Source organism: Anneissia japonica, unplaced genomic scaffold (assembly GCF_011630105.1).
Source record: "Anneissia japonica isolate Jap-2015-1 unplaced genomic scaffold, ASM1163010v1 scaffold368_len332514_cov184, whole genome shotgun sequence".
Lineage (NCBI taxonomy): Eukaryota > Metazoa > Echinodermata > Crinoidea > Comatulida > Comatulidae > Anneissia > Anneissia japonica.
This window is the reverse complement of record NW_022708279.1, coordinates 53,587-68,497: the sequence shown is the minus strand read 5'-3', so window position 1 is coordinate 68,497 and position 14,911 is coordinate 53,587. Positions and strand designations below refer to the sequence as shown.

The 14,911-nt window shown below is 35.0% G+C and overlaps 2 protein-coding genes across 2 annotated transcripts; one reads left to right on the top strand and one right to left on the bottom strand.

The window, feature by feature from the left end:
- Positions 1–1,787: 1,787 nt before the first annotated feature.
- Positions 1,788–10,511, bottom strand: LOC117106500 (protein phosphatase methylesterase 1-like). Its single transcript, XM_033247870.1, has 12 exons — positions 10,282–10,511; positions 9,295–9,400; positions 8,591–8,683; positions 7,816–7,925; positions 7,238–7,395; positions 6,875–6,965; positions 6,478–6,543; positions 6,042–6,259; positions 5,028–5,093; positions 4,344–4,453; positions 3,602–3,669; positions 1,788–2,193 (listed from the first exon to the last, which is right to left on the bottom strand). Exons 1-12 carry the CDS (start codon positions 10,377–10,379, stop codon positions 2,175–2,177), a joined length of 1,203 nt encoding a protein of 400 aa, XP_033103761.1. The 5' UTR covers positions 10,380–10,511; the 3' UTR covers positions 1,788–2,174.
- A 26-nt stretch (positions 10,512–10,537) lies between these two features.
- LOC117106501 (anaphase-promoting complex subunit 15B-like) lies at positions 10,538–14,058 on the top strand. Its single transcript, XM_033247871.1, has 4 exons — positions 10,538–10,711; positions 10,892–10,954; positions 11,489–11,608; positions 13,160–14,058. The coding sequence occupies exons 1-4, from the start codon at positions 10,592–10,594 to the stop codon at positions 13,223–13,225; spliced, it is 369 nt and encodes a 122-aa protein (XP_033103762.1). The 5' UTR covers positions 10,538–10,591; the 3' UTR covers positions 13,226–14,058.
- The last annotated feature ends 853 nt before the right edge of the window (positions 14,059–14,911 follow it).

Genomic DNA, 14,911 nt, shown 5'->3' with positions numbered 1-14,911 from the left:
CAAATGCTCTTTTTGTGCACTTTAGTCCAAAATTGTCAAAATGATAGTTAATGATAGTTGTTAATTAAATAGTAAACACCATAAAACATGTGGTACCCATGTACTAATAATTGACAGCTGTACTCGATTGTCGATGCCACAATAAATTGATCAGAGGACTACGCACACGTTATGTTAGAGAGCAGAGATGTGCTTCCTTTTGTTGAATTGCCTTGTTCGAATGGAACTCTTGCCTGTTGTTTCGGTGGTGGAACAAGTCTTTTTGGATAAGGACTCCAAACCGTAGATCCAGTGTACACAATTGACTCGTGCAAACTTTAAAGAACCCAGAACATCCTTCAAGAAGAGTATGGGGTTACCCTGGTGTACTGGTCCATTTCAGCCCCCTGTCTGGCCACAGGAGGAGCATTTACACCCCAACCCATGTCAGGTGTCCTTCCTGCGAATCCTACCACACTATGTAAGCAACATCATACACACTAATAATAATAATATCTGTATTTCCTCCAATTTTACATGTATATACAAGTGAAATATGAGGGAGCAAGAACAAAGGAGGAGCAAGTTCCTATACCTGAAGGTTTTGTCTGCCCAAACATGAGTGACTCAATTAAAAAGAACTAATTTTTTTTTAAATTCTTCTAAAAACCACATAGTGACCAGTGGAGGCTCTAGGATATATTTTCTGGGGATGGGGAGGGGGCTGAGCTCTCCGAATGGTGGACTTGAGCTTGTAGCCCCGAGACTGGGCAAATGGTTTAATAGGTGTTCCCCCACAAATGAAATTATTTAAATAGGAACCTCTGGATGGCCAGAAATGACACTTTCAGATTGTGACAGGCATGTGTTGGCTTGGGCCTATTTTTGACTGCCCGACAAGATCTGTCCAAAGGGGGGAGCTTGACCTGTCCGGTGGGGTCCCTTAAGCCCCTGCTGCCACTGGTAGTGACTCAAGAAGTGTGTTTTAAATGGGTGGAGATGGTGCTTATCAGATGAACAAAGGAAATGTAATGGATTGTTATATTTGCTGAATACTACACACAGTACTAAATTAGAAACACAGATCCTTCCTACTCCTTTAATCTATGTGCCATTTTTTTTACTGATTCTGCTGTTTTTAAATTTTTAATATTTTAATTGTAATATTTTTTATATCCCTTTTTCTGTTTCAAAAATTTGTATATAATATTTATCTCCCTCATTTTTGTTATTTTTTATGTTATTTTTTAAAATTTTTTTTATTAATCTCCGAATTTGTCCTTTTATATGATTGTCTTTTTTGTAATTTTGATATATGTAAATCCCAAGCAATTCAGTTTTTACTGTGATTTGTGGATATTTTGAAATAAATAAATAATAATCGAATGCAAATCTGTTCAGAGCAATGCGGGTAAAGGAAAAGCACCTAAGAATACAATACGTTGTTCATTGGAAGCTAAAGTAGATTGAGAACAGTAATGCAAGCATTGCTTTGAAAGAATGATCGGTTGTGCATTACTATTTTGGATATGCTGAAATTTTGTTTTACTTTAGAAACACCATGACATAGGCTGTTGTAATAATCAATTCATAAAGAAATAAATATGCATGAACGAATTTCAGAGTAGTGGGTTGGTAAAAGTATTTCCTAATTTAACAAAAAAAAAAACTGTGTCCACGCAATCAAATTTTCTTTGACCAAAAAACTGTTGCATGACCATATATAGTCATCATGTGACTATATATGGTCATGGTGTGATGTCATCATGACCATATTTAGACTTGTCACATGTTATTGTCAAATAAAATTTTGATAGTCTGAACAAATAAATGAAAAATTTGCTGAGTATATAAATGCCAAATCAAACGAGTGTACATACAGTGGAGAACAAACCTTTATTGAATAAAAGAATGTACTCTCCCACATAAATGATTTAAAAAATTTAAAACCAATCAGTTACAGCATGACAGAAAATGATCATGCACTAAAAATTAAATATAATAAATAAAAACAACATAGAAATGTAACATATATTTTGATTGGTTAAATCTAAAGTTGACGGGAAATAACTCGTCAAATGGTATCTCTAAATCATTTTCATAAATCCACATTGAAATTAGTAGATTATTGTTGAATTTTCTTCCTACTGAGGTGATCCATCTACAGCTGAGCTAGAGGGTCAGGTTCCTCAGGCCTAACAACATGGCGATGGCCTACAGAAAAGAAACAAAAAAACATTTATGCAAATTAAAACATATTTTTAAATTTGGTGCATAGGTACAAAAAGTATTTAAAATATAAATTTGCTAATAAAAAATCATGAAAGAGAGAACAAGAATATCAGGATGTAGGTTTAATGATGGGATGGCAGGAATATTTCTTATCATGTGCATGTAAAATATTTAATTGCCCTTTTGATTTAAAGTTACAACAGAATATGTTAGGAAATAATAAGCTTAAGCCCCATAACCTTGGAATTAAAAAAAAAAGAAGAAAACTTCTAGGCATCCTTGTATTGGCAACCCAATCTCAACTACATTAGAATCACCACAGAAATCCTGGAGGATCTCAAAACACCAGGCACCCAAACTAACCTTGATGTACACCACAGGTGGGCAAAGTGCAGCCCGACAGTGATTTTTTTGCAACCCGAGAAAATGAATTAAAAACCCTGCATGTGCGGCCCGCCAAGCAACATTGGCTAGAAAACATCATGTTTTTTACAGCCAAACACATATCATATGTAAAAAGTACCAATAAAACTGAGAATAAAGTGGTGTAAAAGCAGTGCTTGGAGGCTTTTGGAAGCTCACTAGAAACATCAAAGTTGGCTACGGCCCTCAGTGTTAAATCAAACATTCACTTTGGCCCTCCGACAGAATTTTATGCCCACCCCTAATGTACACCATAATAATAGGGAGTTTTCGAATTGCACAACATAAGCCCCAGAATGTATTCACTCATTTTTGACCATTCTGCTTCTCTACGCATCATAATTTCAGGCCAAACAGTGTTCTAGAATCCAGATGTCGTTAACTCACTGCTATTACATGAACAGATGACTTCTAAAGCCGGAGACTCACTGCGGTTGATGCAATTCTATGGAGAATGCAACATCGAGCGCAATGGAACCTTTTTAATGACAATCCCTTCAGACTGCCACCAACGATCAGCAGATGGTGTATCCTCATTCTTTAAAGTGAAATTCTGCATCAAATCTGTCAACCACACTGTCAAGGTTATGGGTTGCTTTCCCTATCACGATGTATTCCAAGCATCATGAGGCTATCCAAACGAGCATTTGTTATAACAGAATGTAATTCATTTTTAATTAGTCTCATTATTAGAACTATTATTATTATTATTATTATTGTGATTAAAAGTTAACACAAAAGTTCAATGAAAACAATATTGTGTCTAAACGAACATTAAATGTAAATAATTTTTTTAATTTGTTTATTCCAGACGAAATGTACTCGTCTTCCCCGACAGGGGGGGTTGTTTCCCCCTCAGGCGCCACCACTGTACCATCGTCATGCAATCAAAAGCTCCCTAATAGACTCATACTGTACCACAAATCCCCATTCACACAAAAGATCTCTAAAACTCTATTCAGATTACCTCTCAAACCCAGACAGTGCTTCTGCCATCTTGTGTCTTGTCAGAAAAGTGCACAAAGCATCTGCAACCTAGAAAAAAATAATTGTACACCCATATATAGTGATGACGTGCCTATATATGGTCATATCATGACCATATTTAGGTATGCCACATGTTTTGTAAAAAAATAATGTGATAGTCTGAAGGTCCCACACAACAGTTCGAACATATGCAAACGTGCGTTGGCCTGACAACATGTGTGCTTGTTAGACACGCACATATTCCTAGCTCTGTTCTGATTGGTCAGTTGTTAAGTTTGATTGACACTCCGAAAAGATCAATTATTACTGGTGTAGTTTATGGCAAACTATTATTCACTACATGCATATCATGACCATATTTAGGCATGTCACATGTTTTTGTAACAAAATAACGTGATAGTCTGAAGGTCCTACACGACAGATTAAAACATATTTATTAAAGCTTAAAAGGGACCATTTCTAATAAGTATATTTTGAGGTGTATTAAACCTTTCCCCCCCCCAACCCCAAAAAAATTGTGAGAATAGAACGATACAATATGATACTACTTTATTGTCATTTCAACAACATGGTAAAAATGAAATTTGTTGATTGATCCGATAGGCAAAAACAATAGTATGTTCAATTCAGAAATATAAAAAGTATGAATTAATAGATAATAAAAATATATAAATAAGTACATTCCTTAAACTGGATAGTACATCATTACTCCCACAATTTACCTTTTGTGGTTGGTCCTCGTGGACAGCATGGCCACACTGAGGTAGGATAAGCATCTGGAATTTACCCTGCATCTGACCAACTGTTAGAGCACGATCAAGACGGTCCACTCCTACAAATAACATAAACAATTTACAGTTACCATTCTAAAGAGAACAAACTTCGTACATGAAAGCAGCGGTGCAGTGGTGTATCTAGAGGGATGCGTGGGGGAGCACGCCCCCCTCCAAAAAAAATTACTTGTGCCTCCTTCCCAAAAAAATCACTTTCAAGTAGTTTAAAATCACCTTATTTTGCGAATTAGCGCCCGTCAACTGATACTCAAGCTCCCCAACTTCACCTTCGCGCCCCCCCCCCATCAGCGCCCCCATTTAAAAGACTTCTAGATACGCCCCTGCAGGGGTGGTGCCAGAATTTCCTTTACAGGTGGTCCATCGTTACCCATAGGATGTAAATCATAATTCTCAAGTTAGTAAAATGCACAACAATGTCTTGGAATTTCTGTAGTAAATCAAAAGCTTCCGCAGCACCTAATAATTTGCCTTGAGTGCAAAATATAGATTGCTCAAATTTGATAGTACAGTATAATAACAGTTGCGAATTTCCAAACAAATTGTCCAACCCCATGATCACTGTTTAGGTTGCAGCACAATAAACTTTCGTCTACATAAAGTATAATGACAAACCTGCTAATAACAATAATTTTGGCACTGGACAAGAAAGAAACAACTCAGATAAACCTTCAAACCATCCTTTAAGAAAAAAAAAATTTATCATGAGGAGATTATCAGATAATATTTCACTTTATTCAAATTCAAATTCCTCATTTGTAACAGATAATGGCTAATTATTATATTGTATGTGTGTTTGTAGTAGATTTTGTGTCAAGGTGCTTATCTATCACATGTCATAATTCAACATCAAATCAAGCCTGGTTCTCACGAGAGCCCTATTATCCCGATCAGGAGCTAACCGTTAGTGCTAACCGTTAGCACCTGTGTGAGAACGCCCGATCGGTTAGCGCTAACCGTCGCTAACGGTTAGCAAGCTCTATTGGTTAGCAAGTTGAGCGCGTTTCTATTGTCAACCAATCACACGTACATGTTTACAATTTCCAGTTTCTTATTGGCCAGTGATTCGATCATCATATTCTTGGTATCCGGATCGGAATCTTCTCGTATGGACGCACGGCAGCCAACGGTTAGCAGGATCCGGATCCTGCTAACCGTTAGCTGCTGTGTGAGAACATAGCATCAATCACTAGACAAGAAACAACTTGGATAAACTTTCAAACCATCTTTGAAGGAAAAAAATGTTTTCTCTTTTCCTCTACTTGTGCATTTTAGTTTTATTTTTTGTTTCATTCATCATTTAAAAATACTGTGGTGTGTGGGAGGGGTATGCATATGGGGGAGGGGAGGGGTAATTGTGGGAATATAATTCATTTTTATTTTTGTTACAATTACATGTTTTATCATAACCCTACACCAATTATTGAAGAGGAGGATGGGGTGTGTTTGTGGCTGAGGAGGTCGATGGGTGGGATTTTTTGGGTTAGGTGGTAATGATTTAGTGTTTGTGGTTAAGAGGGATTTGGGAGGGGATAAATGTGGTTTATGGTGGAAAAGTACATGTGTAAGCCTCATCACATACACACTACTGCATATATATTTCTGGGCAAACATTAACATTTCACAAACCTCTCCAATACTGCTCTGTATTTGCTAAGTTTACTCTCCATGTGTACACTGAGTCTTGGGATTTTTTCTCGCTACACTCTTCTTTCATGCCGCTTTCTTCTTTCTTCATTCTTTTTACATCATTACCATCTACTTCCTCTTCATCTTCTTCTTTTATTGCATCATTTAATCCTGAACATTGTTGTAACAAATCTTCCTTAATTTTGTCATCTTGACATCTGAAATAAATTTTATCTATTTAAAATTTCAGCATTGAAAAAAAAAAATAATATAACAAAAGACATCCTGGAGGTGGGGGTGCAAAAATTGAGAAAGTGAACTGGGTGTTATTTTTAGTATTTTAACTCACTTTCTGGAACATCATTGCCATAGAGGGGGGCTTAAACCCATGAACAGTAAATGAAAACAAGTAAATTAATTAATGATGATGACTTACTTAATCAGGTGACCTGGTGTAGAAACTCTAGCTGATTCAATATTTCTGATTTGTCCACTTTTAACCCTGGTGAAAAGAAATCATTTAAATAAATAAATTTACAGTAATTTAAAACTCTGTTATTTATTATTTAAGTAATTTTCTCTTTAGCCAACTACCTTTATTACTTAATTTCTTTATTCTGAAAAAAAATAATATGCAAGGATAAAAATGTAAGTACTTAACAGGCAAACTTATTTTATTGTGAACCAAAATATTAAATACTGCCACTGTTTATATAATGTAACATGAAAATAAAGAATGAATTTAATGTAATTGAATTATTGGAAGGCTAATGTCTTTTAATTAATAATTAAATTTAAATTATTACTGTGATGAAAAATATAATTCCTCTTACATATATTCGATAGCATATTGCAATGACTTAAACTTTGAAGGGCGCCCTCTCAGAAAACTTTGCATACTGTGTAAAGCTTCTAATGCAGATCCTGTTGGGAAAAGATAAAGATAAGTGACAATAAAAGCTTCAAAACCAGACACGGTTGAAAAATCTTAAATAAAAAGAAATAAAAGTAGCAATTAATGCATCAATAAATGGTTTACTATTCCAGGTGTATGTCCAGGTGTATGCCCTGGTAATACTTCATTGAAGGATCATCACAGGTGTGCAATCACAATGTGGACCACATGCCCACAAGTGTACTGTGGACAAATTACCAATGGTGTATAATCTACACCACAAACCTATAAAAACACTTACCTTCTACAACATCAATAACTACCAAGGAACGAAGGTTCGGAACTACATTCTTATTGGCTGCATGAACTGCTATAGCTCCACCCATACTGTGACCGACTAATATGATTGGTGGAGCTTCTTTATCTTGAAATACAGTTTCAATGACTTTGCCAACATCACTAAAATTTGAAAAACCAAAATCAAAATAATTCAAAAGTAAAACTTTCAGTAATGAGTTGATTAAATTAACTTATTTTCTAAATATTCAAATATAAGGCCAAAAAAAAATTCTTGTGTTGGCCACATTTTGGGAAAATCCAAAAACTCAAATAATGTTTATGCCTAAAAATTAGAAAATAAAATATATACAACAAAAACCAGTTTTAAATCTATATTGAAGAGCAAAACGATAGCATAACGCTGTCGCATCACCTATCGTCCAGAAAGATTGGCCTATTCCAGCCTTTTTAGCTCATTAAAAAAATATTTTTCGTTGTAGTCAAAAAAAAAACTTTAAAATGTTGAACTTCAATTTCGTACATATTGGGTCGTTTGGGCGTGGCCAACACAATTTTTTTTTTATTTGGCCTAAATCAAACCTTGCTAAAGTTTCAGCAGACATATCAGATTCATCCAAAGTCTTGGTCTCTCCATGACCTCTCATATCCATGGCAATGACCCTGCATTTGACTTGTTGTATGAGTACAGACTGAAATACATCAGAAAATTATATCCTGAATGAAATTTTTTTTTTTTAGCTGGAAATAACTGTTACTAAAAAATACATTACAAAGGAATATAAGAAACTGAGGAAATTATAAAATGGGCCCTATAGACTATTTTATCGGATTTATTTTGAAACAGCGCCACCAACGTTTCGCAACTCACTGGGAGACTTCCAGAGGCCTAGCCTGAGCAGCTGGTGAGTCACAAATAGTGCACCGCGGAGCGCATCACGCCGCTAGACCTTTGCTATAGCAGCAGTAGACAACAGATACAATCTTGGTAATTACTGTAATTACTGTATATATAAACATTGAGATACCTTTTTTAAAACTTAGACTCTTTAGTAATTTAGTATTATCGTTGATTTAATCCATTATGGCAACTATGTGAAATTAAAGGCCTCTGCAAGTCCCCCAGTGGTAGTTGCCAGGTTATCAGAAATTTCCTTTCAAATTTTGCTAAAATGGTCCATAATTCAAAGTAACGATATTTAAAAATTTGCTTGTTTGTGTTATATTTGTTGATTTTGGTAGCATGTCTAGATGGAAATACTGAAAGTGTAAACTTTTGTTGCCTATATCTCTAACCCTAACCCTAACCCTGTACCTGTACACGGACAGTATATATGGAACTTAAATCGATACTAACACTCATAACAGCCCAAGTTAGGCCTGAGAAACCGCCTCCATGTAGTAATACAACAACTGGACCAGCCTCTCCCTTCTCATAAACCCTGAAAATGTAAACTTACAGTTAAAGAAAATAATGGTTCAGTCAATAATTATGTAAAGGCATAAGATAATGATGATGGTGGTAACTGTGGTGGTAGCTAAACAATCAACATTGATGATTATCGTGACAATGACGATGATAGTAAAAGCAGCAATGATTGTTATTGATAATGATTATGATTGATAGGTGATGGTGATGTGATGATGACGATAATTCTTGAGGAAGAGCCAACATTACAGTGCCACCCAACTTAACTATAACATATAACGGACACATACAGGCACAAAAAACAACAGCCAACCGCTCATGATGATGATGCTAATGATGGTGGTGCTGCTGTAGCTGCTAATGATGATGATAAAATGATGATCATAATGATGATCATAATGATGCTGATGATGCTGTTGATGATCATGGTGGTGGTGGTGCTGCTGCTAATGATGATCCTGATGTTGATGATGAAGAACATGAAGATGATGATGATGATGACGACGACGACGATGACAATGGTGTTGGTACTAGTGCTGCTTCTCATGATCACAATGAAGATAACATTGCAGGGAACTTCAATAGATTTCTTTTAAATTAAACTCCTTTAAAAGGGTCCATTCAAAGGATATATTTTCTTTGTCAATCTTCACATCTTGATAAGATGTGAAATAACTGCTCCATGGTAACGGGGTGAAATCTCGCTTCCTTGACTGTGGTGTCCTATTGGAAGTGGAGCTGCAATGATTAATTTTTTTTAATGAATTTATTTGTTCCTAGACACAAAGTTCAGGACATTTATTCATTGTATACTATCGCCCCAGGCCTGTCATACATAATACAAAAATTTAACATAAATAGTGTGTCGCTTTTAAAGCAAAGTTTCTCTTCTGGTAAAAGCTAAATATGTACATTTAACTAAATTATAAGTACCATGAGAATCTGATGACATTAACAAAATAAATTTGTTTTTTGAATAAGTGGTAAAATAAAATACTGGAATAAATTCTTTCCTGAGTTCTGCATAGAATTGACATTCTAATATAAAAAAATACTCATCCTCAATCTTACTATTGCAATATAATTTACAAAAAACGCTCCTCCTTTTTAATTTTCTACCACCTCCCTCGCTCAATTTCCAAATCTAAAATACCCAATTAATTTTTTGTTCTCTTATAACTAAAATTTTGAATGTTTAACAAGTAATTTTCAATTTGGATGGTTCTTTCGAATAAACTGTAACATTTTAATCTGGAGTGTGTTTTCATTACTTTGAAAGATTTTTGTTTTTCATAATAGCATTCTCAGCCTATTAATTTTCTTAATTCTGTAGTATTAATAATTTAGATTAAATATATACAATTTAATACGCCGATTAAGTAACTCAAGAGTATAGCATCTCTCTGATAGAAATTTAAGAAAATATTATCCATTGTAATAAATAAACTGTGACAAAAAACACAACTCTAGGGGCCTGGGCCTAGTGAAGGTCTAGACAATTTGACAGACGTAGGGCCTGGTCCACACACCCAACAGTAGTGTGAAAAACGAAAAGAAAAACACAGTGTCAGTGAGTGGTGGTCACTTGTGTGTGGTGGTGGTCTTCTCTATAAACTCACCTTCCCGAACTCCTATTAATGGCAGAAGGTGGAAGCATATGTTTAGATGGTAAGCTACTTGTATTCTTCAACAGTGTATTTTTGTGTAAGGCTGACATAGCACTTGGAGGAATTTCATTTGCAAAATCACACAATTTCTATTTAAACCACTAGGCCTAAGCCTACGATATTTACATTCTCCACGGGTTTTGATCTAATGAACCAAAAATCGCGCGAGTTGTAGTGGGCCCTCTACTGTTTAGTAAATAGAGTAGCGTATTGTGTGTTTGTTGTTTATTTTTCCTCGCTAGGGTAGTGATGATTTTTAGACATGTCAACTCTTTTTCCATCTCTACTACCGAAAGTTGTTGATCAGCTTTGGTTTGATGTAGATAAAGCACTTGATGATGAATCTGAACTTTCACAAGAGGAGCAGGCTCATCAAGCTTGGGTAAGATAGGCAATTTCCACTTTTTTAGGCTAGGCCAGGCGTAGGCCTAGCTAGAGACCCTCCTGGCCGGCTATAGCTTGTGTGAACCCAGCCCTACCGCCTGCTGAATCTCATGCGGCTCAGTGATCATGAGCCTACATGTCCTGCTGTCATTTTATTTGTTTATTTTCTTCTTTTTAGTTGCAAAGTATTGCAGAAAAGGGAAGTAATATAACTCCAGTTGGAAAAACAGCTTCAACAGAGGTTTGTTAATTTTTATAGTCATTTTCATTTTTATGCCTTTTCCAGTTTACAATTCAAATTAAGAATGTATTGTCCTCTTTCCTACTTTAATATTCATGCATTCATTCATTCTTTATTCAGCCAAATATATACATTTACAAAAATAATGAAAATTGGACAAGCAACAAATTTTACAATATTACCTAAGTTGGCTAGGATTGATAATAGTGATGAACACTAGCTTAAAAGCCTACCAACCCAGTCTTAGGAAATAAAACAGATAATATTATTGTATTGTCAATTTGTATATTGTATTATACATTTTGTCTGAATTGTCCTCATTATATTTCAATTTAGAATACCAAACTATCCTGTAGCAAATTACAACATACAAGCAATGTTGCTTCACTCTTTGCCTGCTTGGGGCACCAGCTTTCAAATGACCTTTCTACTTCTATTTGCAACTTTAAATTCATTTGTTGTCTCACATTTGATCTGGCTTGCAAAATTGCACAAAAATATTGAGATATTTTATGAAATGTTTGACTGTTGCAGACATCTGAAGAAGATGAGCAGGATGATGAAGAAGATGAAATTGACACAGAAGAGGAATCAGAAGTGGATGAGTTAGACGGCGAAGAAATGAATGTTTATGATGCAGAATCCCCAGAAGATGTAAGAGAAATCTTCTCTTCCTTCTGGCCAAGGTTTTGGGGGTGATGGGGAGTTTTGGTATATCTGTTTGTATTTATTATTAAAACATGCCTAAATAGGTCATTTTCATTTTATTGGTGGATTTCGTATCATGTGACATTGGTTATTTATACTACTGTATTTCATCACTCATGTAATTTCAGTCCCATCTGCTCATCATTAGTTCCATCTGCTCATTATTAGTTTCATCTGTGCATTTTTGTTTCATCTGTGCATTTTTGTTCCATCTATGCATTTTTCTTCCATCCGTTTTGCTCCATCGCACGCTTCAACCTAGTACCATCTTTTCATTAGTTAAGATGTTGGATTGTTCCATTCACAGGAAAAAAGGGTAGATTTTTTTCATAAAATATCATACAAGGATCTATTTTATGTATTTTAATTATAAAACAAATAATAAATGTTTTTTATTAGCATAAATGAAAGAATTTGTGTTCCATACAGCTCGGCTCCGCGTCATTGAATGGAATCAGTCGATCTTTCTTTCAAAATTGAGAGGTTTTGCACGTTAACGAATATGTGTACAAAGATCATCAGAGGAAGGCAGAATAAAAATAAAATTTAGTTTTCTTATTTAGCAAATAGTTTTGCCAAAAACATCCAAACAGAGGAGAAAATGAAAATAAAATTTTATTGGTGAATGTAAAACAGGATGGTTAATTGCTTCAAATTTATATAATTAGGAAGAAATATACATATCTTATCTTTGGCGATTTCAAGGCAGTTGAGGGCGTAATAAAACTTAAGAAAAACTTTTATTTTTTTCTGAAATTTCCACTTTTTCGTGGTGGCGGGTGTGCTAATTGGCCAAAAATAAAATTTTATTTTTATTCGAAATCATCAATATTTGCAGTTGGCGGGTTCGCTAAGCAAGGTATAAAAAAGGTCTTGCCTTAGCTATCCGTACCAGTTTGTACCAATGCTGTGCTTTTCGCAATGACAGCTAAGTTTAAGTGTCGGGCCTTAGGCAAAGCCTAGGGCCTACCTAGGCTATTCAGTTTTCTTCTCTCATCATGCTTCTCAAAATTAGATTTGGCATGTCCTAAAGTTTTGGTATGTAAAGGTTTTGGAAATTGGAAGTGGTAGCCAAATAATACTCCTTCCCTTGTTGCCCAGAAGTGGCTACTATAAGCTAGGCCTAGGGAGGCCCCAAGCTAGGCCTAGACCTACAGAGAAATCCTGACACCACCAAGCACCAACGTTTTTTAATACCCCAAAAATGAGACGCATCCTATCGTAATTTGCTGTCTTTAAAAATCACAAAAATGGCACGTACATATTAAAGATACATTTATTTTTTTAACTTACTGTAAAAATTTTTTAAAAAAACAAAGATCGTACTAGAAATCCAAAATTTTCCTACACATTTTTCACGTCGTGTTGTGAGCGAGATATGCTTGTTGTCCTCACAGTATCGTCACACTCGCTGTCTGCATTCGCATGCAAAACCTCCATATTATTCTTCCCATTAAATAATAAATTGCCAAATATTTTTTTACACTTTTTTTATAGGTAGAGATGGATTTAAGTAACGAAGCTGGTCCATCAGATTCCCCACATCAGTGGATGATGATGTGAGTAAACAGATAAGCACGCCAGACAAAGCCTGGATGTTTTCAACTTTTAGATCACATGCAGACTACCGCTCATGCCAGGTGTGACTTAAGTCTGGTGGGAGATGGACTTGAGTAATGAAGCAGGCCTTGAGTTACAACTGACCAATCAGATCAGGGCTAGGATTACGCACTTGTTTGCATATGTTTATTTATGGTAACTTGGCAACAATATCCAAAGAGGCCGGGGCTTAGTGGAAAGAACTATTTAGTTCCTTGACCAGGAAATAATTTATGTAACAATTATTTTTACTAAAATTCAGTCATATTTCCTGTTGTGTACAATATGTGTTGTAGAATGAAAAATAATAAATATTATTTTGCAATAAAGATTGTTATGTTCACTTTATTATTTAACAACTAATCTTTTAATTATGACAATTAAATTGACATCGTTTTTGTGGTTTTTTTCCTGACCATTCCACTGATAGAAAGCTTTTGGCAACCCATAGTCCATTGGATCAAGACATTTTTGTTCCATTGAAAAAATAGAAACAAATGAAGATAAGTGCAATTATTAATTGACAAAACACTATTGCAAGGCTTCTGATGTAGGTGGGTAAATATCCAAGATTCTTAAAAAGGCGATTATATGTCCACCACATACTCAGATAGAGCTCATTCTCCAATTTGGTATTTCTAAAATTGGAGACTACTTTTTCCAAGTAAAAAGCTGATCGTCTATTTTGAGGCTGAATCATAAAAGACTACATTACATTTTTAGGTCTGGTATTGGAGGCTATATGTACTATATTGTAATTGGTAATTTTTCGGCGTTAAATACTCACGTGTGTTTAATTAAGTCTCAGGAGTCATTATTTTATAACAATTGTAATTACCTCTATTAAAGATGATATAATGATAAATGATGTTGATGATGATAAACGATTAAATAACACATGGCCTTTTTGCTACCGATGTTTCAACCACTCAGCGATAAAAACGAAAAATATATACTCCATACACTGTACCACTTAGAAGGCACCACCATCAATCTACCCGTGTGAACTCTAATGTTGTTGAGTCAGAACCAGAACCATCTTTGCCAAAGAAATTGTCTTCCGACAGCCAGACTATAATTTCTTCATATTGTTTGTTTATTGTTTATTGTTTATTATAATAAACAATAAACAATACTGCACCGATAACGGTAATAATTATAGCTAATGATGATAATGTTGATGATAGGGTTTTGGACTACATTTGTATTTCCTTTCTCTACTAAAATTATCGGAAGTGTATGTGGAGTAGAGGGACTTACTAGACATTTACTTTGGCAATGTTACAATGAGAGGCATAACTGACAAAGAAACTTTGCCAAGTGAGTGAAGAGGAAAATTTGTTTGAAGCCACATGGTACGTAGCCCTACAAAATATGTATGCCAAACAAAAACGAACGTAACTAATTCTAAAATTGGAGACTACTTTTTCCAAGTAAAAAGCTGATCGTCTATTTTGAGGCTGAATCATAAAAGACTACATTACATTTTTAGGTCTGGTATTGGAGGCTATATGTACTATATTGTAATTGGTAATTTTTCGGCGTTAAATACTCACGTGTGTTTAATTAAGTCTCAGGAGTCATTATTTTATAACAATTGTAATTACCTCTATTAAAGATGATATAATGATAAATGATGTTGATGATGAT